Below are 25,375 nucleotides of genomic sequence, written 5' to 3' on the forward strand. Positions count from 1 at the left end.
GACAGATATAAACACAATTATAGACTTAAGAAGCGCATATATTATTAAATCTCTCTCTCTTAAGTTTGTTAAGATAGATTAGGACTCATTTACTGCTGGACAGAAAGTGAATGAAAGCGCAGTCTTCTGGCAACAGTGACATATTTCATTGCTTTCTGTTAATTGCTTATGACTGTTTAAAACACACTTCACATTCATGATTTTATGGTAAAATTACACTTTTTTGCGTCAGTCCACGAGCATTTAAACCATAAACAAAGCACTTTCACTTTAATTGAGCATGAGCAGCGCAGCAGAACCGACGCAGAAACGATTGCAGCACTGTTGCTACAGAGCCTTTCTTTGTTCAGTCGACAAGAAATTACGTTTTTTAAGAAAAATATTCCAGAATGGTTCTCAATTTAATAGACTTTATTGTACCTCAATAGTTTACAGTGAAAATGCAGTTTAAAATGTCTCTTACGATCCCAAATGAGGCATTAGGGTTTTTTATCTAGCAAAACGGTTGTCATTTTCTGCAAGAAATAAAAATATGTACTTTTAAACCACAACTTCTTGTTTTGCACCAGACATATGATGCGCCAGCGTGACCTTACGTAATACGTAAGCACGTCGAAAGGTCACGCATGACGTATGCGAAACTATCGCCCCAGTGTTTACAAGTGTGGAGAAAGAGGACCGTTCAGACATTGTTGTATGTGGAATGATTCTAATTAATGTCTTTGTTTCAATTTATTTTTTTTAAATGGTCCACAAGTGTGCGTTTCACGTATGTGGCGCATGACGTATTGATGTGCTTACGCATTACGTCAGGTCGCACTGATGCGTGTGCTTATTTTTTATTTTTATTATCACACATGGGGGTGAGTAAATTATTAGGATTTTCTTTAAGAAAGTGGAGTAATCCTTTAATAATCGGTGCCGGTGCTGGTGGCTAAAACTGTCATTCCATTTCAGACCATAAGCCAAAGCAAATTTTGCTTTGGAGATAAAAGATGACCTGAAGGTCCAATCAAGCAAATGACCTTCTCACGCTTAAATTCAGCCTTTAGGAATGAGAGACAAAGCCCAGAAAGACATATCGCACGGAGATCTACACAGTTTCAATCAAACATGACATTAGGGGTAATTTGATTGTGGTCAGAACGTAACAAACCAGATATTGCATGTGTTCATTTAATAGGGTCAAACATTGTATTTCTCAGCTCTGGTTTTACATTTACATTTAAGTATTAAGCAGATGCTTTTATCCAAAGCAACTTACAAAGATTAGACCACAATAAAAACGATGTGTTATAGTACAAAAGGTGATTATGGGTCAATGACAAAAACGGTTTGGCAAGATGAGAAAAAAAACTTGTTTTAAAAGCATGCATCAGGTTTATTTCAATGCACAGTGTGTTTTTGTTAATTTTATGCAATAAAAAATTACATTTGCACCATTTTTATGAAAGTTCAAACTGAATAAATGTGAAAATGTCAAATGGTGTAATCGCCAATTGCACCAAAGAATGAGAAATATTAAATATTTTATCCACCTTGATGGCATGTAAGCGTAATCATCAAAAAAAATCTTTTAAAAAAAATATAATTTTCTAAATATAAATTTTAATGCGTTTTTGTAATATTTGTCCTGACATATGCTGAAAGCAGCTCTGTTTTCAAAATAATCTTTGACAAATGATGTAAAACAACACTAAAATAGATTATTATATTTTATTCCACATTTTTTATGTATATATTGCTATTTTAATAAAAAAAATACTAGTTACACCAATTGACACAGACCACATTGACATTTTTGCCAATTATCCCCCAAATATTCTTTCAAAATGAAATAAACCCAGAAATGTTACACTTGGTCCTCAAAAAAGAGAATGTATGAAATGCAAGAAATATGCAAATGTGTTTTAAAATTGGAACTTTTTTACATTTAATTTATTCATACGGACACAAAATAATTAACGTCATGTCATTGACCCTTATACGAAGATACACATTTTCACTATTCTGAAACAATACCTGTTCATTTTTTGTTTTTTTAACTGAAAAGAGAGAAGAGAGAAACGCAATCAATATTGATCAAAGTATTTTTTGAGTTTTTAATTGTTTTTTTAATGTGATTGACTGGATTGCAATTGGAGGTTCATTCCACCAGCAGGAAAAATATTGGGAATACTTTGAAACCGAAAGATTATTGTAAATACAAAAGCTAATTTCTGACACTTGAGCTGGATGTCCTACAGAGATGTGTAGGCTACTCTATGTACACTCCCTGACAAAAGTATTGTCGCTTGTGTAAAAATTGACCTGAAGTGCTGCTAAAATATATTTCTAATCAAGATTTGTTTTTAAGAAATGGTTCAATTTAATCCCAACAGCTTTTGTAATAATGTTTCAGTGCAAAACGAAACTGTCAAAAAGTATTCTAATATTCACAGCTTGGTAAAGCCATTGAGTCGATTTTTGCAAAGACATACGTTTTGTCGCCTTGTCATATAAGGTTCATCTGTGACTAATAATGGATCAATTAGGTGTATATAAAAAGAACCCCAGTACACCAGACCTTCACATTAACTGCAACTAGACATCTGCAAATATGTCTAAGATTCACCCTGAGACTAAAGTTTTGATTATCACGAGGCTGAAGACCAGATCCACTGCTGATGTGGCAGACACCTTCAATGTGTCTCAGAGTCAAGTCCAGAGGATAAAAAAAGATTTGAAGAGACTGGAGATATTTTTGACTAACCCAGGTCAGGCAGACCCCGCAAGACAACTGCTCGAGAGGACCGTTTGTTGGCTCGAAAATCCAAGGTCAGCCCATTATCCACTGCAGCAGAGCTCACCAAGACCTGGTCACCCGAAATCCCTGTGTCAACCAGAACAGTTTGTCGGTTTTTCTCTCAAAATGGCCTCCATGGTCGAATTAGTGCCCAACAGCCTGCTAAAAGGATGGACCCTGGAAAAGCAGAAGGTGGATTTACACCATAGTTGCCTCAAATATTGCAGGAGACCTACTGGAGCCCACATGGGTCTGAGATTCACCCAGAAAACAGTGAAGTTTGGTGGCAGAAAAATCATGGCGGTCTGGTTACATCCAGTATGGGGGTGTGCGAGAGATCTGCAGGGTGGAAGGCAACATCAATAGTCTAAAATACCAAGAAATCTTAGCTACCTCTTATATTCCCAACCATAAAAGAGGCCAAATTCTGCAGCAGGATGGTGCTCCATCGCATACTTCCAACTCCACATCAAGGTTTCTCAAGGCGAAGATGATCAAGATGCTCCAGGATTGGCCAGCCCAGTCACCAGACATGAACATCATTGAGCATATGTGGGGTAGGATGCAGAGCTGGCGCCAGACCATAACTAACAGGGGGGCACTCGGCTTCCAACGGGGGGCACGCAATAGCAACAATAACTTGCAAAAACAAGACATTAAAACAACAAATACAGCAAGCACACACTCATACAACTAGTACAGACTGTCAGCTCATTTCCCGTATAAAGTGCAAAAGACCACAAACTATGCGCAAAACTATTGAACTTCGACCGCGGCGTGAGCGCAAGCTGAGCTCCGCTGCGCTCGCGCTTGGCTCGACGCAACAACAAACCGCCCTCGCGCGGCGCAAGCCATTGAAATGAATGGGTTTCATAGCGCAGCGCACACCGCGTCCTAGCTTTAAAAAAGCTGCTTTACCATAATCACGTCGTAATGCTGTTAACGGTCTATAGCCACAGTTCACATTTAAGCTTACGTAATTTAAAACAACGCTAACTTACCTTTAAAATAGCTGAAGACAGTGTCCTGTAGATTTGTAAATTCCACCTCGACCTCTATAATCTCTGAGTTTGAGCCAGTCTGTGTTTGCATGAAGATGAAGCAGGCGGTGCTGGTTCGTTCTAAATGTTCTAATATCCATATTTTACACGATCCATAAAATGCCGTCAAAAAACACGTTGCTAGTATCAAGTCACAAATATGCTAAAGACGTAAGACGGATGAGACGCGGCAATACATCCAATCAGAGAAACTTGTCTATTTTAATTAAAGAAAACATATATCAACTATATTTTCCTCATTTGATTACATTACAAGTCATGAAACATTCAATGTTTAATTTATTTTAATTATTCTTGATATATATTAAAGTAATAAAAAACTTTGTAGGGGGGCACAACAACCTGTTCGGGAGGGCACTGCCCGCGAATGCCCCCCCTTGACGCCGGCCCTGGTAGGATGAAAGAGGAAGCATGGAAGACGAAACCAAAGAATATTGATGATCTCTGGGAAGCATGCAAGACTGCTTTCTTTGCTATTCCTGATTACTTCATCTATACATTATATGAATCCTTGCCAAACCACATGGATGCAGTCCTTCAAGCTCATGGAAGTCATACAAGATATTACATTTGGATCTTACAGCGCCACTACTTAATTTGCTGACATATTTTTGTATTTGCAGTAAAAAAAAATCAATTTCTGTATAGGTGACAAAACTTTTGTCATGCTAAAATTTCTGCCTTGATTAAAGGATAAATATTTTTTCAGTGAAACTAATTTATTTCAGTGCATTAATCATTTAAGGGGGGTTTTAGCTTTTCATATGAACTATTTCTAACATCAATTGATTCATTAAAAGTCAGGTTAATAGCAGGTGTTTCTACAAAATAGATAAGCGATAAGACTTTTGTCAGGGAGTGTAGGCTTTTGTTAACCGCTAGCACTTTCAATTGAGTCCTTATTTAGTAATGGTTTCTAAGGGTGTGCGTCTCATTAAATTGAGTGATTTAGATCAGCAAATTATTAGACACACACTGAAAGTCATGTGTCTTTTAAAATTAAACTCTGTGCTTTTAAGAGTATATTAAGTCTGAAGACAAACACTTTTGTAACACTTTATTTTACCATGTCTTTGTTACATGTTACATATGTCATTAATAACAGTAAATTTTGCATAATTACATGCAACTAACCCTAAACCAAAGCATAACCTACAGTAAGTACATGATATTCATCATTATTTCTCAGTACTTAATTACACTGTAACAAGGACACAGTAAAATAGTAAAGTGTAACCACTTATTCATTTATAGTATATACAGTACTGTTAGGGCTCTAATAACAGGGATATAACTTTTTTGTTTGTGTTTCCATACAGTCCCGAGAAGGATCTGAAGAGCTCACTGCAACCGTATGAAGCCGCTTACTTGTCCAAGTCCCTCTCTCGTCTCTTTGACCCCATCAACCTGGTGTTTCCTCAGGGAGGTCGAAATCCGCCATCCAACGATGAGCTGGACAGCATCATAAAGACCATAGCCAGGTAAACATCTCTTATATTCTAGTGAGCTTTTTAACTACAAATCAGCATTCATCGTAAGCATTCTCATTACTCATTGGCTATTGCAAAGGGTAGACAGCAAAAATGTGTATAAATGTGTATTTATCTATCTTAGAAGTGTTTGAGCACAGAAAATATTTTACTGAAAAAATTTGGAGATGAAAAATTGCCTTAATTATCTGCTGATTCAACGTTCGTTTGATTGTGTTTGTTTCGTGTCGCCTGTCAGCGAGCTGAATGTTGCATCAGTGGACCCGGACCTGACGGTCGCAGTTGGCAAGAACGCAGCCAAGACGGTGCAGCTCTTCTGCGTCAAATCGGAGCAATTGGTAAGGCACACACGGAGATAATGAGGCGGGTTGAGCGCGAGGCTGTCTCCTCTCATGGCCTTCAGCCCTGTTGCGAAGCTGACACACGGCCAAAGACCGAGCTCATTAAGAGAGCAGAGGACGGACGGCGGTCGTCTCCGCGAACGTCATCCCGAGCACCCGCTGAGAACTGTGACCTGAACAAGAGGAAGGAGGATTCGGATCTACCTAGTTAGAGTTGCTAGTTCATTTTGACTATAAATAGCATCGCTATTGCATGAGATGTGGGGCGCGGTTGGTAGCTAAGGAGTAGTTGGCTGAATGGTTTATTGTAAATGACATCTAACCAGCGTTATTTGTGTTAATATTATTATTAATGCTGGGTACACACCAAGCGTGACGCACAAGCCCTGAAAAGTGAAGCCAAAACGTCTTGATCGCCCCCCCCAGTGACTGGTCCCAGTATAGGTCAAACCCCGCCTCCCCATGTTATTCAATGGGACTTGAGACCAACTAAACAATTTAATTACACTTCAATTATATTTTTTTATATATAGCTGGTTTCTGTCATTTACTGTAATTTTTATCACGCTGATGTAAATTCAAGTGTTTGTTTTTAAAATAAGTTTGTTTTTAGTTAGTTATTTAATGCTATATAAACGGTGGTCACGTCATGATTGGCAGCTGTGATATGCGCATTCTGCGAAGGCGGAGCCTTGATTTCGTGGCTTTACTTCCTGCTCACTACTGCGGAGGACTGGTCCCGAAATTGTTACTGCGCAGACTCAAGAGCCAAGATGTCAGCTCCGTATCGGGACACTGACGACTTCACTTTTCACCAATGGAAGAGAGCGAATGGGCGTCATCCATCTTTTTTTACAGTCAATGGTACACACCAAAAGATAATCCCCCCCCTTCCGACAATCCTAGCTGTGTCCCTATATCTTGATGGTTCTACAGATTACCTTATCAGATTTTCCCTTGGTGTGAGGTGTGTTAAGAGTGTCCGAACCTGATTGGAGGAACGTCGGAGCCGCCTCGATCACGAATCGTAAATATTAAACATGTTTAATATTAACGATCAGAAATCCTGAGGTGTGTGGGGAACCCCGAGGACAAACACGCACACGCTCTTGAGATTATCACGTGAATCGAAACAATATCCAATCAGAAAGCGAGATGATGAAAGACGGAAACGCATTACAAAGTGAAGTAGATGCAAAGTGAACTTCTATAGACCATGTTCCCGCTGTCTCCATGACTTTAGTCAAACCCTTTTCTTTTTCCCCTTGAATTTTCTGTGAAAATCATTCCAAACACTATCGTTGAAATTTCATATCATCCGCCATGCTTATTCTGAAGTCAAGGTTTCCTGCAGCACTTTGCAGTTCGGGCAGCCCGCCTAAGCTGGGAAACCCTACCGCCTTAACTAGGTCCAAAAAAAAAAAAAATTGCTGCACAAAAGGTCGTCAAGTGCATCTTGGAGAATAGCGCGGACGCGCTTCAAACCGCCACACGGCCGAAATGAGATAAAGACGTGGTCCGTCATGTCTGGAGGATAGCCAGTTGATAAAACGTGTGTCCGTGAGAACTGTAAGTGGACTTATGTTTTGGGTTTATTTAAGCCTTTTATTGTATTAGTCTATAGTTCTTGCAAATTTAAAGGAAGTTAGCTGCTGAATTTTGTTGTTTGAGCAACTTGCTAGCTAGGTTGCACATGGCTGTTGATTCGATATAATTGTGGAGCACTCTTGCTCACGTTATTTATGTGCATTAATTACATACTTCAGTACACTGCAAAAAATTTTTTTCAAGAAATAAATGTCCTAGTATTTTTGTCCTGTTTTCATCAAAAATATCAAAAAATTCCCAAATTAAGATGCTTCTTCTTGATGAGCAAAACAACCCAAGAAAAAATGTCCAATTTCTAGACCAAAAATACCAAATTTAAGTGATTTTGTGCATAAAACAAGCAAAGAAATCTGCCAATGGGGTAAGCAAATTTTTCTTGAATTTAGTTTTTTTGCTTACCCCATTGGCAATTTTTTTTTTTTTTTTGCTTGTTTTATGCACAAAATCACTTAAATTTGATATTTTTGGTCTAAAAACTACTTATTTTCTTGGGGCGTTTTGCTCATCAAGAAAAAGCATCTTAATTTAAGAATTTTTTGATATTTTTACTGAAAACAAGACAAAAATACTAAGAAATTGTTTTCCTGAAAATCATTTTCTGCAGTGTAGTTACACTATTTTAAGATAATGTAATTAATAGTGGGAAATAATCAGTTTTTACAATTTTTGCGCTATCTATGTTTTTAACATTCGCCAGACGTTCTACAAATCTGCTTCAGTTTGTGTTTATTAACCCTTTAGTTTCACTTCATCACGCAGCTATTCCCGTAAGAGGTATCTGTTAAAAACATTGAATTCATTAATAATCTAATATGTGTTCATTTCCTGTCATAGTTTCTTCAAAATTAAGTTTTATTTGAGTGTTACAAATACAAATATTTTCATCATGACGCGTACGCGTTGGCCACGATCACCCACCCAACCCTACCACCTTAACTAACAAATTTTCTGCGGGAAACCCTGGAAGTCTTGCTAGATCCTGCGTTCACAGCCAAGACTCTGGTTGAAAATCTGTGTGTGTGTGGTGTGCTGTATTTGACACATCATGGCACACCACACACTACAGGTGCAAAACGGTTAAATCTAGGTCTATCACATTTTTTAAAATCTTATAAGATGTAAAAAATCTTTTGGTTTGTACCTAGCATTAGGTGTTAAAGAGTTCAGAACGGCTCATGTGACCGTCTCATCATCAGTAGCGATCGTTCCTCCGATGATCCACCTTAAGTTACATGAAAATAACAGCGTGACAAACTGTACAACATGATACTTAATCAATAAACCGGTAGATCTGTTTCGGATTGGGTTCAAGTGCAGCGCAAAGTCGATCTTGCTCTCCTAGCGTCTGCTTAATCTTTTTTCTGTTGGCATAACCAAGGCCATGTGTCCAAAAACAGCATATCCAATCCGTTTATATAAAATCAAGTCTCATCCTAGATTTTATTCTAAGCGTTATTGAGTGATTAAGTGCATTTGTTTTGTTTGTATGTTTAGTACTTCGTTTCAGTTGTTCAGCCAGCGACGTCACGGGTGGATAAATGATGGGCGGCAGTTGTGATTGGATTAGTACAGTGTCTGACTCTACCTGTCTTATGTCAGCGAGCGGATGAGTTACGAGGATCTGCTTTTCTTTATTCCTGCTGTACAATTGTTTTTGTGAACTCGATTCAGGGTCAAACCTTTATATCGCTGGCCTTGCTTTAGGGCGTGATGATATCATGGCAACATATTGCATAATGCATCTCTTAAGCTGTCACACACTCAGAAATATCTTGTTTGATTGTTTTTCATTAAGCTCAGCTTCATTTGTTTACACAGGTATCAGTTAATAGAGAGATGTAAATGAAAGCAAACTCTATTGATCTCACATAACTGTTCGGTTCTGATAAGATGACCTCATTCCGGGATGACCTCGTTGTGTGATGACCTCATTTTGCGATGACCTCATTCTGTGAAGTTCTATGCACAGTTCATCATCCCTATTGGTGTACTGTACATCATCATGATTATTAATGCCAGCTTTATTTAATAATAGCATCCTAAAAATGTGTTTCTAGTAAAAGATAATGGTATATATAAGTAAATGTGACCCTGTCTGTAAAATCCAGGTTCTAATAATCTAATAAAAAGATTAGGCACAAGTTTAATCAATAATTGCTTTCACACTGATTTCAATCTTTGACGTTAAGGATATATTTTCACAGAATGTTCTTCACATTATCTAGGATGAAAACAATAAATTGCGAAATAAAGTGACTTCAGCTGGATTTGACTCACTTAGTATACACATCTTGACACAAATATTTAGCTTCGCTGCAGTTGGTAACCTGTAGTGAGACACGCTGCTTACATTAAAGTGTCATAAATATGTTTTTATCCTCAGGCCGGGGTTTACAGCAGAAATGGTTGTGGTTCATGGCTTTAAAAGCAGAATCAGATGCACTGGAGGCTACGCTTTATTTAACCATTGGGTGTGAAGGAGCAGCCCACCTCCAAGCAGATTGAGCCTCACTAGCGTTACTGCACCTCGCTCGGCATCTCCACACCTGCCACACGAAACGTTAATTAACTGTTGCTTTGCCATTTTTAGACCGTTGCCATGGCATCCCAGCTGCCACTATCATAGGTGGCGTTTCCTCGCAGACAGTGTCATTTTCATCCCCCTGTTTTTGAACAGAGGTGCGATCTCTTGGTTTTATTTTTTGGGCTCGAGGTTCTTGTTCATAGCAGCAGCGTTTAGTGTAGGTTTTTTTACATCAGTGTTTGTCCGCTCGTGACGGCGACAGCCCTTCGCTTGTTAGTTCCTGTGGTTTGGGCAAATCCTTTTCGTTTTATCCTCCCCACTGCTCGCCCACCTACCTACAATGCCAGCTGCCATCTCTGTCCGAGCTCCATGGCGACGGCCGCGTCCCATCACGTCGACCGCTGTGCCACCACCAAGCAAAGCGCTTGTGACCTCAGTCAAACGCCGGGAACTCTGGGAAAATAAGCGGCAGCCTCGGTTCACACGGCGGCTCCCTGATTATCTACTTAAGCCTTGTGTTTTGTTTCTAAATGTTTTTTATTCTTACTCCTCCTTTCCCTCATCCGTCTCTCTCTCTCTCTCTCAAGCTGTGTACGCAGGGTGATGCCAGTCAAGTGATCGGACCCCTGACAGAAGGCCAGAGGAGGAACATCGCCGTTGTAAACTCTCTTTTCCGCTTACAGCAAGCTGTTGCTAAAGTAAGACTGCCACTTGTTATACCTGAGATGGTGCCAGGGGGCGCCAATTTAATGACATTTTATAAAATACATTAATTTATCATAAATTCTGTGTACCAACCAACAACACATTGCCTAATTTAATATGTTTTGTTTAATTCAAATTTTAAGTTTAAGAATGTTTTATTTCATAATTTGTCTTGGGGGGGCATGAAGGGATGCACCATTACCAGGGGGTGGGGGGGTGCATGCCGAAAAAGTTAGAGAACCACTGATTTATGACATTATAACCTCTTTCACATACTGTGTTGATCCTGGAAAATTGCCATAAAATTGCCAGTGTGCTTTCTGCAAGTCACTTTCGATAGAACCATTTGCCAAATGCATAGATAAATAAATGTTGTCTATGCACCACCAAACTTGAGCTGCATGTCACAGGTTTACATTTTCATATAATGAAAGGCAGAAATGAATACTAAAATTACCTTAAATTAGTTTATTTAACTACATGCTAAGTCTTCTGACGCTAAACAATATATTTTAAGTTGTTATTCAGTAAGTACGTTTTATTAAAGGAACACAACAACTTTTTGCGATTTTAGCTTATTCCCCATATCCCCCAGAGTTACGATACCCATACATACCTTTTTCATCTCCGTGCATGCCGTAACTCTGTCTGACGTATCCACCGCTAGCCTAGCTTAGCACAAAGACTGGAAGTAAATGGCTCCAGCTAGCATACTGCTCCCAATAAGTGACAAAAGAATGCCAATATTTTCTTATTTATATTTTTTGTGATTTGTAAAGTCAGAGCGTGTATAAATAACAAGGTCATATAATGGCGCTTTTCTATTGCATAGTACCCCTACGGTTTGGTTTGTGTCAGGTCGGGTCAGCTCACCTCACTTTGGCTTGGTTAGCTTTCCATCGAGTTTAGTAACACTTCATTTAAGTTGCATTTAAGCATATACAGCGGGGAAAATAAGTATTTTTGGCACATCAGCATTTTTATCAGTAAGGAGATTTCTAAGTGAGCTATTGACACAAAATTTCCACCAGATGGAACCATTAGGCCAAATATTGAATTCATACAAAGAAATCAGAACATTTAATTATACAAGTTGAGTCATAATAAATAAAGTGAAATGACACAGGGAATATGATATTTAACACATGAAGAGAACACGGTGCAAAATGTCATAGAAAGCCTGGAGATCACCTAAATTCTGTCAATATTGAGAGAGAAACCCTGCCCCCTATCAGTACCAATTGATATCAGCTGCTTTAGTCCTAATTGATGGCCTATAAAGCCTTCTCATTACCCAGGAGGCACACAGGAAGGGCTTTATGATGGGTAAAAGAACTCGCAGATCTTCGTAATCTTATCATTGAAAAGCATTTTGATGGGAATGGTTATAGGCGCAATTCAAATTTGGGGGCCATTATCCGGAAATGGAAAGAGCATCACTTTACCATAAACTGTCCACGATCAGGTGCTCCACGTAAGATCCATGTCCGAGGAGTCCAAAGAATAATCAGAAGAGTTCTCCAAGAGCCAAGAACCACTCGGGTAGAACTTCAGAAGACTTTGCATTAGAATGTACTGTTGTTTCAAAGAAAACTATAAGCAATGCACTGAACCGCCATGGCATCCATGCACACTCACCATGCAAAACTCCATTGCTGAACAAAAAGCATGTTGAGGCCCGGTTTAAGTTTGCAAAAGAGCATTTGGAGAAGCCTGTGGATTATTGGGAGACTATATTATGATCAGATGAAAGCAAAATTGAACTATTTGGCAGTCATTCAACACAACATGTTTAAAGAAGGAATGGCACTGCCCACCACCCCAAGAACACCATACCAACACTTAAGTTTGGGGGTGGAAGCATCTTGGTTTGGGGCTGCTTTTCAACAAGGGGTCCTGGCAGACTTTATATTATTGAAAGCAGGATGAATGGAGAAATGTACCCGGACGTTCTGAATAAAACTCTGCTGCCATCTACCAGAAAGCTGAAAATGAAAAGAGGGTGGACATTTCAGCAAGACAGTGATCTCAAACACAAGGCCAAGGAAACAATGAAGTGGTGTCAAAGAAAGAAAATCAAGTTGTTGAAGAAAATCTATGGAGAGAACTGAAGATCAAAGTTCATAAAAGAAGCCCAAGGAACATTCAAGATTTAAAGACCATTTGTGTGGAAGAATGGGCCAGAATCACTCTTGAGCAATGCAGAAGACTGGTCTCTCCATACAAGAGGTGTCTAGAAGCTGTAATTTATTTTTTTAACCTTTATTTAACCAGGAGAATCTTATTGAGATTAAGAACCTCTTTTGCAAGGGTGACCTGGCCAAGACAGGCAGCAGCATATAAAAAATACAAATACAATCACCAACAAAGGCTTTTCTACGAAGTATTAAATAAAATGTGTTCAATACGTATTCCCTGTGTCATTTCACTTTATTTATTATGACTCAACTTGTATACTTAAATGTTCTGATTTCTTTGTATAAATTCAATATTTGGCTTGATTGCTTCATCTGGTGGAAATTTTGTGCCAATAGCCCACTTAGAAAATCCCCTTACCGATAAAAATGCTGATGTGTCAAATACTTATTTTCCCCGCTGTATGCGGACGTGCGTTTCGCGAATGTGCTGCTACAAACTGCAACTCTGAAAAAAACTTATTATGGTGTTCCTGAATCTCAACCTGTGGATGATTTCCATCACTAAAAGGTAGTTTGGGAACTTACAGGAAAGCACAGATGACAACAGGTTTACTCGAGAACGCGCAAGCTAGCATAAAGGTAAAGCTAATCTTTTACATTATAGTGATGACGCTGGTAGTGATGATTCTCTCAGACCAATCAGTGATCTACAGTGTTTTTGCGTCACATTTTGGTATCAGCTTGGGTCGCTTGGAACCCCGACCGAGGTGGGGTTAAAAAAGTATTGGGTACTACGTACTGCACCAGGTGGAAAAGCCCCCAAAGTTAAGCTGACCCAAACCAAACCGTGGGGTGCTATGCGATGGAAAAGCGCCAGAAGACACAGCCATCTTTTAATTGTATACATACTGGGAACTATATTCTCAGAAGGCAAAGCACTGCTACTTGGGCGGAGTGATTAGCGCAACACTCGTGCGAAACTCTCTGCTCCTCACCACAGGGGCTTCTCGGGTGCTGCGACCAAATCACTCTGCCAAAATAGCAGTGCTTCGCCTTCTGAGAATATTGTTCCCAGTATGTACACTGTAAAAAGATGACTGACCTTGTTATTTGTACACGTTGTGATTATACAAATCACAACATATAAATAGGAAAATGTTGGCGTTGTTTTGTCACTTACTGGGAGCAGTTTGCTAGCTGGAGCCTTTTACTTCAAGTCTTTATGCTAAGCTAAGCTAGCGGTGGGTGCGTCAGACAGAGTTACGGGACGCACGGAGATGGAAAGGGTCTTGTAGTGCTATAAAACGTAGAGATCATGTCAGTGTGTCTATAAACAGCCTACGTATGTGGCTTCTTTGCCCCGAAGAGAATTCGGGGAAATTCGCAGACTCATCACAGTCTATACTGTACAATATGAGCGGCCATATTTCACGATGGCTTTTTTAGCACCGCTTGATATAGTTCCCAATCTTCCCTATTAAAAAAAACATACCAGCCACCACTAATGCTTTTTCTTGCTTGTGTGATTAATAGGGTAATAAAATGAGATTGCTCTATGATTAAATATTTAAACTGGAGGTGATGAAAGTTTTACTGGTGGTGCTTGTTTCAGTGCAATCATTTATTCAAAATCCAGAAGTGTGAAGGACAGGAGTTATTGTTGTAAATGTTAAATGATTGTGTGTTGATTTTGAGCCATTTGTTTTTTCAGGTCATTTCTGGCATGGGCTCCGTCCCGCCGGCAGCAGAACAAGCCCTCGCCGCATCTTTAGAGGTAAAACACTTTACCACAAACAACTATACATGCATTAAATATAATATCAAAGTGCGAGTCATTTTGTATCATGCCAACAGTAAAAATCATGACGTATTTAATTTTGCCAGTAATTTATAACCAGTTCTTGACTTATTTGGGATGCATTACCGCTAATGTCCCCGGCTTCACCGTGCATCTACATGGAAACACACTTTGACTTTGAGCTCACAGCAGGACACTAATGTCCTTTATATTTATAAGCGTCTATGATGGTCAGGGTTTAACAGGGGGGCACATGGGACGTCAAACAGATGGTTAGAGTTTTGATAGAGGTGCCGGCGAGTCGCATGCAGGTGTTTTTAGAAAGTAATTGGGTAAACATCGAGCTGCTCTGAATTCAGCTCTCACTCGTCTCAGTTAAATTGGCTATCAGATGAGTAAACTGGTCATTCTGTTTTTCTCTTTAGCTTTTAACAAAACCGGTCGGCTGCACAGAGGCGCGCTCATTTTAACCCCTGGTTTTTAGGTATAAACACAGCAACTCAAGGTGAAAACACAGTCTAACACTTTACCACTCACTGTTTTTAGTGCTAAGCTGGTGTTCCCGACACACGTAGGAGACAAAATGTGTCTGATGCCAACGCTTGATGTGCACATACGGTCTTGTGGTTAAATCCAGAAATATTTCATTTTAGATTTAAATAGCAGAGTTTAACTCTAAAGAAGTTTTGATTTGTTGTGAAACGATGAGCAAATTATTTAGTTTTATTATAAGTAGGTGATATTTTGAACCAGAAATTAAAACAAGAAACAAAAACAGTTTACACCATGAGCAGTAATGGGACGTCGAGTCTGTTGACCAGGTGCAGGTTAACTTTATTGTGAGGGAGTTTAGGAGGAAGCGATGAGCAACGAGATTTGCTCTTTATCTCGCGCCTGCAGGGGATTCGCCAATGACCGGTCAGAGGAACCTGTTGCGTTTACATCGATGTCACTCACAGATGAAGAGCCAGATTAAAGGCTCGGACACAGAGGGGGAGGGCCGAAACACATGATGGTCAGACTGATGTCCCATCAGGAAATGTCAGCCAATCACACGGGAGGAGAGAGAGCAGACGTTAGCATCTATCTAATCGTGCGACCTGAGTACAGATAAGCTGTACATGTCTGATTAATTTATTTAGATTATTAATTAATATGTTTTTAATATTTGAACTTTGATTATATTGCTGTTGCCACTTGCGACTATAAACTCACCTAAAGGATTATAAGGAACACCATACTAATACTGTGTTTGACCCCCGTTCACCTATAGAACTGCCTTAATTCTACGTGGCATTGATTCAACAAGGTGCTGAAGGCATTCTTTAGAAATGTTGGCCCATATTGATAGGATAGCATCTTGCAGTTGATGGAGATTTGTGGGATGCACATCCAGGACACGAAGCTCCCGTTCCATCACATTCCAAAGATGCTCTATTGGGTTGAGATCTGGTGACTGTGGGGGCCATTTTAGTACAGTGAACTCATCGTCATGTTTAAGAAACCAATTTGAAATTATTTGAGCTTTGTGACATGGTGCATTATCCTGCTGGAAGTAGCCATCAGAGGATGGTCATAAAGGGATGGACATGGTCAGAAACAATGCTCAGGTAGGCCGTGGGATTTAAACGCTGCCCAATTGGCACTAAGGGGCCTAAAGTGTGCCAAGAAAACATCCCCCACACCATTATACCATTGCATTGAGAAATTGAACAGGTGTTCCTAATAATCCTTTAGGTGAGTGTGTGTTATGTGTATTGAGGGTTATGTCTTTTATTCTTTGTTCAGCCAGACAGTTGTGATCACAAGCCTGATGCTAATAAAAGGGGTATTGTATCACCCTAAAGGGTTTTATTTGGGATAATATCCGGCTGTCTGTAAATTTTTCTTCTTATTACATGGCTACACAAAACGCCTCTGTCAAAATTAAGATGATTTTGACCAAATGCTCTCTGCACGTAGTATACGTTCATTAAATATTTTCATTTTAAATCCGCTTAATCGTGGCATAGAAAAAGACTTGTGCGCGTATGTCGGATTTCAGTTTTTTACCTGGTTAAAAGGAGCATATTGACTGAATTTTTTGCATTTTACTCAGAAGAGACAATAAGAGTGACTGGAGACATTTACCAAAAACAGTCAAATTTCTAGTTCATCATGAAAGTCAAATTTGTTGAATATTTTTTGTGACATTTGTAAAAATAATACATTTAAGTTACTGACTGTTAACCTTTACATTGCCATTGAGGGGACACTCCACTTTTTTTGGAATGTGCTCATTTTCCTGCTCCCCTGGAGGGAAACATTTGATTTTTACCATTTTGGAATCCATTCAGCTGATCTCTGGTGCTAGCACTTTTAGCATAGCTTAGCATGATCCATTGAATCTGATTGGACCATTGGCATCACGCTATAAATAACCAAAGAGTTTCGATTTTTTTCTATTTAAAACTTGACTCTTCTGTAGTTACATTGTGTACTAAGACCAAAATTAGTTGTGATTTTCTAGGCAGATATGACTAGGAACTATACTCTCATTCTGGCGTAATAATCAAGGACTTTGCTGATGTAGCATGGCTGCAGCAGGCGTAGAGATATTACGCAGTGCCCGAAACTTTCAAAAGTGGTAAAAATCAAATGTTTAACTCTGGTGGAGCTTGAAAATGAGATTATTTGAAAGAAATGTGGAGTGTCCCTTTAAAGTGAAATTACTGAGCCTAAACATAAAAGACAGATAAAATGTTTATTTAAAAGAAAACATGTCAGATGCATTTCGAGGGTTTTTTATAAGCAACGCAAACCTTTCACGAGGAATACACATTTCTCTGAACTCATTCAAGTTCAAAGTCTAAATAAAACAAAGATGCGTTCGGTTTATTCACTGGTAGTATATACTTTATATGTTGAATTTGTTATCAATTATGGATATTTATATTGAATAAGTATTAACCCGTAAAGATAACCCGCAGTACCTGAATAGCCGTGCATTATTAATTTTGAGTGGACAGTCTGGAAATAATTGACCTGGGAATGTCGCCTCTGGCCAATCAGTTAAGCTGGCCGATATTGACCCAAATTCATATGTCAGTCATTTTGGAATAAATGGCGAGTCGAACCCTCATGTGATAATCATATTTATTGAAACTGGGCATTATGAAAATACAATTCAAGTGCAGCTGAATACCATGTGAGGAAAAACTGGGTTAAATTATGGAAATGTTTGGAAAGCTTCTTTTTGACCTCATTGTACAATCTGGCAAAGCTTGTTGCAAGGGAGCAGGGTCATATAATCAGACCGAATATAGATGGTACTGTCTCATCCCGTGTGTCCCACTACGAAAAAAAAATACAGATATATAAACCTGATTTACCACCCAGCCCTACCAATCAGAATCAAGCATTCCAGAGTGTCATGTAATAATAACATTGGTTAATCACATGTTTGTGTTTGTGTCTCTTGTAGTCGGTTCAAGCTCTGATGACAGCCGCCGTTCAGCCGCTCCTCAGTTCTGTCACCGATTCTGTTGAAGCAATACTCATCACAATGCATCAGGAGGATTTCTCCAGGTATGCACTGCTGTATGAAATGACAAAACATGTTTTGACATCACTGTTGCATGTAAAATTCAGTTTTTTTCATCAAGCTGAAAATGAAAGGTCAAGTCAGCGTTGCATGTCATTGGGTGGGCTAAAAACCCTCTGAAAACATAACAAGACTGTGTAATATGACAATGAAAAACAATTTGGCATTTAGTGAGAATTTATGGAATAACAATATCTAGACATGCAGACAGCACAGCACAGTACTGCTGTTTATTCCCCTTTTTGTATGTGTCAAACATTTTGTTTTTGACTGTCATAAATGAAACTTTTTCCCAAAAGTCTCTGTATTCAGCGCTCTCCCTCTCTGTCAGACGGGTGGTCCGGTGAATACAGAATAGAGGGATGTGCCAGCGTTTGATAACATTTAAACCGTCACCGCTGCGATTCAGCACAGCTTTCATTGTCCAGATCTCTCAGGACCACCGCTTGTCTGTGGGTTTGGTCGGCCTGTTTTATTTCTGCCTTTGCTGTTGGGCGCTCCTGAGGGAGGACGGGGGAGAAATAAACATCGGTTTTATTAAGAAACGTCCTCGCTTTCACCCGATCGATAGCAACCACAGATACATGCAAGAATATCTCACAAAACCGATGAAAACGTTTCATGATTCTCATCGAAATTAAATGTAAATATGACGATTAATATGTTTTGCCTAATTCTAAGCAAAGCCTTCAATTACTCTGACATGGTGCATATTTGCAGTTACAATATCTGTACTGTGATTATATGACAAGCAAATCAATGATGTTGTTTGTATCTATGCTAACATTACAAAATTAATATTCATGTGTCTGTGTGCAGTCCTCTCCCTGCGGGCGGTCGCCCAGACGTGCCGTGCTCTCTTTACATGCGTGAGCTGCAGGGCTTCATCACACGCGTGATGAACGATTATTTCCGCCCTCTTCAGTGTCTGGACTTCCTGTACGACAGCACAGAGGACATCGCCCAGCGCGCCATCACCCTCTTCATCCGTCACGCCTCACTCCTGCGGCCGCTCGGGGAAGGAGGCAAGATGAGATTGGCGGCCGACTTTGCTCAGGTGAGGAAGAGGAGGGTGTTTAAAGTTTCAGTCGCCCGCATGTCACTGCAAACCTGTAATGAAAGCGAATGAGGAATGGTGCTGCTTGTCTCTCTCACCTTGTGTAGTATCATACATCTGATACAATCATGTTGTGTTTGGTGTGTTCAGATGGAGTTGGCCGTGGCTCCTCTTTGTAGACGGGTGTCAGATCTGGGGAAGGCGTACCGTCTGCTACGATCTTTCAGGTGAGTTTGACCCCGAGTGACTGCGCAGGCCCCATGATGTCACAGATTTGTGTGAGGGTCTGTCACACAGACTCTTGATTTGTGTTATCGTCTGTTCTCATCCTGCTCCCGCTGAGACAAAGAGGTCGCCTGGAGCGCTCCTGCTGAAAATTGCTGTTAATTAAGGGCGAGAGAGAAAAGAAGGTTATTAATGGAGATGTCTGTCTGATTAGCTGGGGAGAAGTCTGTGTTACAGTTTCGGTCCTCATAATATTCAACTTGTGTTCTGGTGTTGTTTCTCAGTGGACTTGGGAGTGACGGCTAATGAATAACAAATTTCGTCTTATTTAAAACTTTTCGGCTTTGTCTCAGTGGCTGGAAAGTTATATCATGTTTTTTTCATTTTATCCTCTGCAGTTTAATTGCATTATAAAAACTATTTTAGTTGATTAGCTGTTTTCCATATTCATCAAGGTGTTTGTTTAAATATAACTCATTGACTCATACAGATTAGGGGCATAGTTGCCTTCTAGATGTGTGTGTTTTCATTTGGACTTTCAAAATGAAGGTTTTTGGTGATGTATTGTCTGTTATCTTGGGTTGAACCAACTTCTGCAGATGAAGATGGTGAATTTAGCATTTTTGCAAATTTGCATTTTTGTTCAAAGTGACTTCAAGATATAATTTTTTCTCAGTAAGTGTGTTCCCTCAGATACAAACCCACAACCTTTGCAATCTTAATGCACTGCTTTACTAAAGGGTTTGTCCATAATAGCTACTGTTGCCTAAATCTGAGGTTTGTGATTTGAACCTGAACCCCAAGTGTCATCCTGTACATTTGTGCTACATTAATATATTGTAAGGTTGTGCTGTTTTTGAGCAGAGGTGGACTGATGGGTCCTGGACCACTGTTATTCTTGAATATCTGAATAAAAAAATATTTGGTAGAAACTTTTTCTTTGAGTGTCTGCATGTATAATTTACAATGCAGATACAGTAATAACATGGTGTAAATGATTATATTTTTTATAAAATTATTAATGAAAATCTGACTTTTTCCATGTTTAAGTGCTATTGTATAATTGGGTCCCCAGTGCTTCTATCATCCTAGAAAATGTGAAAAAGAACAGACAGCCAGTATCTTAGTTTTGGTAAACCATTCTCTGCAAGCATGTGAAAAAATAGGTAATTGAAATTTGGCTCTCCTTGTGAGGTCAGAAGGGGATTATAGAGACAGAGCGCATTGCGTCATAACCTGAAAACCACGCCCACCAGGGGGAAAACAATCCATCCGTCCCCATTGACTTTTGCGTGAGTATTGCTTGAGCCTGCCTCCTTGTCATTTCTGGCTTATAACAAAAAACAGAATAATGCCTAAAAGCTGCTGTGTGATAAGTTGTACAGCTAACTAGCCAAAAAACACAGAAATAAGTTTTTTTTTAAGCTGTTGAACCCAAAAAACGAGCGTTTAAGAACACAAAAGTGAAAACAGGCAAGTTTTCATAGTAATACTATTAGTAGAACAGCGCCCACTAGAGGAAAACATAGTCGGCGATCCACTTTTTTCTCCTTGGAGGCTGAGTTTTGCGGTTCGACGGCTTGTAAAGACTTGTTTCTGGGTTCTTTGGCTTGTTAGCTGTACATATTGTCACACAGCAGCTTTTAGGCATTATTCTGTTTTTTGTTATAAGCCAGAAATGACAAGGAGGCGGCCTCTCGCAATACAAAGTCAATAGAGACTGTGGGATTGTTTTCCCCCTGGTGGGCGTGGTTTTCAAATTAGCATTACTGCGCTCTGTCTCTATACCGCCCCTTAATCTGCACTATCCGACCACGGCACTGGCATTAAGATCAGCTTATTAGCATTTTAAAGGACACATTCAAAAACGGCACATCGGTATTTTGAGCTAAAACTTCACATACATACTCTGGGGACATCAAAGATTTATTTTACATTTTAAAAAAGTCTTGTGAGATGTCCCTTTTAAATGGATGCTTCATTATTGAAAGAATAAAAGCCCTCCCTACACCAACCCCTAGCCCTACACAATAAATACTTTTATTCTTAATAAACACTCTTTAGGCGCTATATTTCCACTTTTCTAACATTTTCTTAATTTTTATTGAAAATAAATGCCTTTTTGATGGGATATGTGATGGGAAACAAGCAAAGTCTGCAAAAGAGGGATTTGAAGCAGGGACATCACGTCTGAAAAAGTTTCTCAAGCCATATGCTCGCTCAACTGCATACGCTACTGAAAACGTTGAGTTTTACATGTCTGTTTTAAACCTTAGTTTAGCAGTATATGGAAATAAAAGGAAAGCTATTTGTACTTAAAGGGCCATTTCATCGATAGAAACATGAATCTTTATTGAAAGTGGGTAATATTTGTAGTCGAAATGTAACATAAATTTAGAATGTTGTGCCTATTTGACCGAGAAAAGACAGAACGTGACATTAGGGCACATTTGAATGGAAAACTACAACTCCCACAATGCACCACAATGCACAGCTCTGCAAGCCACTCCCATTAATCGTAACACTGCTCAGATATGCTATTGTGTACATAAAATCCCACGTTAGTATAACAAAGAAAGTAGAAACACTCACTTTATAGTCAGACGTCTGTTTATCTCTGCAGGCTTTGGTTGTCGCTTCCAGTTTAGAATTTTAAAATATGTATCCAGGACGCCGCTGTCCACATACGGTACGAAGCTTGGGTAGGAGCAAACTTCATTCAGTTTCTGATATATTTTTGAGAGTGCTTGGCCAAACATGTATATTCCCAAAGAAGGAAAAGCCGCATCCTGCACACAAACGCGTCCACTGCACAATATCTATACTCCACAGATGCGCTGGCTCAGCGCTTGTGCTCGTAAGCCAAAACACGTCTGTGAACTAAACACGCCCAAACACGCGCAAAGTACCTCTCTTACCCGGGACCATTAACCAAACAAACGTCCATATCCTGATCTGATGCGGAAATGTTCCTGAAATGTCCACAACATCTGTTAGCTTAGCTTAGCATAAAGATGGCGGCTAATCGTTTTTTCGTCTGTGTTCGTTTATTTTCGTAAGTCCCACCCACTGATTTGTAATAGGTCTGTAGCGTGAGTGGGTCACACCCATAGCCCCCACCTTGGAAAAATGAGGAATGAGTTTTTGTGGTCTTTCACCCTCAACAAAGATACAGCAGTTCCTTCTTTCAATGACACAAAATGACGATTTTTACATCATTGAAAGAAGGAAGTGCAACACTTAAATCTGTATTTCTCCCATCTCAGGGGAAACTGAGTGAATGATGCACGACCATTCAAAAACATGACTGGGGTTCTAACGATACAAAGCTTAATGCAAATCGGTGAAGTGTCCCTTTAAACATGGAAAAAGTCAGATTTTCATGATATGTCCACTTTTAAAGGTGCAGTGTGTAAATTTTTTTGGCATTTAGTGGTGAGGTTGCGCATTGCAACCAACGGCTTAGTCCACTGCTCACCCCTCGCTTTTGAAACACAAAGAGAAGCTACGTTAGCCGCCACGGGACAAACATGTCATCGTCTGAGACAATTTAGTAAAGAAAAGTTTGTCTGTTAAGGGCTTCTGTAGAAACATGGAGGCACAAAATGGTGACTTCCGTGTAAGGGGACCCTCTTTGTATGTAGATAAAAACGTCTCATTCTAAGGCAATAAACACATAACGGTTCATTATAAAAGGTCTTTATACACCCCTGATAATATAGTTTTGTATATTATTTTGCATTTCTGTCCAAAGATCCTTCTAAAATTTACACACTGCACCTTTAATTCAAACAGGTTTATTCTGAAATATCATTTTTGTTTTGTGCAGAGTGAATACATCTGAAGTTTCACATTATCGTTCAAAAACTGTGGTTGTATTTTATCATAGGCTTTCTCAAAAGCATCCACCTTCCGCATCTTCCTGACTTACACCCGGATGATGATTTCTATTGAATTGAATATGAATGCATTTTTCTTTGTCTGTTTCAGACCCCTGCTGTTCCAGACGAGCGAGCACATCGCTAGCAGTCAGACGCTGGGAGATTTGATCCCATACAGCACCATATTGCATTTCCTATTCACCCGTGCACCCGCCGAACTCAAATCCCCACACCAGGTACACACACACAGAAATGCAGAGAGATGGACACCGCTTGGTTATAGAGCTTTGTGCATTGAGGTTTCGGCTGTGTGAAAGCAAAAGGGGTTTGAAGGTCACGTTCTGTTTATTATGCCCTTGAGCGGCGCAATTCACCTCAGCTTCCCCATCCTGACTCTCGTGTGATTGACCTACTGTAAGCTGCTGGAGATAAAAGCATCCGCTAAATTAAACACATTTCATTTACCAGTGCTCAAGCAGGAAAAGATGAAGACGTATTTATGAAATGGATTTAGTGTGGATGGATTTAAGGCACTAATGTAGATTTTATTGAAACGTATCAAGCATGTCCAGGTCATATTTCATCTCATGATTTAATAAAAGAAACTTGAAATAATTTTTTTTTAGCAAAAATCATCCCTGCCCTATATCACTGCAATGCCAAATATTAATTCATTTTCATAACAAAAATGTTAAAAAAAATGTTTCTGTGAGGTTTGTCCTAATATTTTCTCTATGAACACAGAGAGCGGAGTGGTCAATCTCACGATATTCTCAGTGGTTGGATGACCACCCATCAGAAAAGGACCGTCTGACGCTCATCAGGTTAGATTTGACTTAAACTGTTTACTAGTTTATTCGGTTTAGTTTTCTCTTTCATCGTGTCATATATGTAGCAAATAAATATGGAATTAAATTTAAAAAACATGGAATTCCTGGAAAATCATGGAATTTTAAAACAATGCTTTCTGTTTTCTTGTGCCTGTAAAATGTATATCATTGACTAGATATATTATGAGTCCTACAATTCTTTTTAAATATCCTTAGTTGGTAATTGCAAAGGACTTAAGATGCCATGAGCATGTCAAGATTATTCATTGGTCATTATGTGAGGAAAGCCTGCAGCACAGGTAGCTGCGACTGTCATTTAGTACACAGATGTGAATTCAATTTCTCAGTACAACATCAGCGCTCTCTAGAGGTGCATTAAAGATAAAACAGCTACAGGTACTTTTATGTGGGCTAATGTGTGTATCTGACATGTGTTGCAGGGGTGCACTGGAGGCGTACGTGCAGTCGGTTCGAACCCGACAGGGGAAGGAGTTTGCTCCGGTTTATCCCATCATGCTACAGCTCCTGCAGAAGGCCACCAGCGCATTATAGGACTGAACAATTAATCATAACAAACAATACACACTCATCTTCACCAAAACAATTATGAATTATTCCGGTTATTTTCTTACAGTCATAAACGAATATTGTTTACGGATGTGTTTTTATGGGTTGTTTGGTTAGTATTGACACTAGTATGGCTTTCATAACGATTTCTTAATTTTTTTTCTTTAGTGCTAGACCAAAATAATCATAACATGATGTAAATGTTGATTAAAAATGTGATAATGCTTTATTTATGATGTGAGGTGTTATTATGTTGAGCTTTTGGTACAGATTTTGGAGGTATGTAGTACTATACACTCACCTAAAGGATTATTAGGAACACCATACTAATACTGTGTTTGACCCCCTTTCGCCTTCAGAACTGCCTTAATTCTACGTGGCATTGATTCAACAAGGTACCGAAAGCATTTCTTAGAAATGTTGGCCCATATCGATACGATGGCATCTTGCAGTTGATGGAGATTTGTGGAATGCACATCCAGGTTCCACCACATCCCAAAGATGCTCTATTGGGTTGAGATCTGGTGACTGTGGGGGCCATTTATGTACAGTAAACTCATTGTCATGTTCAAGAAACCAATTTGAATAATTCGAGCTTTGTGACATGGTGCATTATCCTGCTGGAAGAAGCCATCAGAGGATGGGTACATGGTGGTCATAAAGGGATGGACATGGTCAAAAACAATGCTCAGGTAGGCGTGGCATTTAAACGATGAAAACATCCCCCACACCATTACACCACCACCACCAGCCTGCACAGTGGTAACAAGGCATCATGAATC

At 39.4% G+C, this 25,375-nt stretch overlaps 1 protein-coding gene across 1 annotated transcript in view; it reads left to right on the plus strand.

Moving 5' to 3' along the window:
• cog5 (component of oligomeric golgi complex 5) overlaps positions 1-24,822 on the plus strand; it is a 91,973-nt gene extending 67,151 nt beyond the window's left edge. Inside the window, exons 13-22 of the mRNA XM_055190625.2 lie at positions 5,166-5,327; positions 5,575-5,674; positions 10,397-10,507; positions 14,364-14,426; positions 17,914-18,017; positions 18,853-19,090; positions 19,241-19,317; positions 23,306-23,432; positions 23,941-24,020; positions 24,467-24,822. Of these exons, the coding sequence (XP_055046600.2) occupies positions 5,166-5,327; positions 5,575-5,674; positions 10,397-10,507; positions 14,364-14,426; positions 17,914-18,017; positions 18,853-19,090; positions 19,241-19,317; positions 23,306-23,432; positions 23,941-24,020; positions 24,467-24,578 (1,174 nt within the window). The 3' untranslated portion in view covers positions 24,579-24,822. The remainder of the gene's footprint in view (positions 1-5,165; positions 5,328-5,574; positions 5,675-10,396; positions 10,508-14,363; positions 14,427-17,913; positions 18,018-18,852; positions 19,091-19,240; positions 19,318-23,305; positions 23,433-23,940; positions 24,021-24,466) is intronic.
• The last annotated feature ends 553 nt before the right edge of the window (positions 24,823-25,375 follow it).

This window comes from Misgurnus anguillicaudatus, chromosome 1 (genome assembly GCF_027580225.2).
Source record: "Misgurnus anguillicaudatus chromosome 1, ASM2758022v2, whole genome shotgun sequence".
In the NCBI taxonomy this organism is placed as follows: domain Eukaryota; kingdom Metazoa; phylum Chordata; class Actinopteri; order Cypriniformes; family Cobitidae; genus Misgurnus; species Misgurnus anguillicaudatus.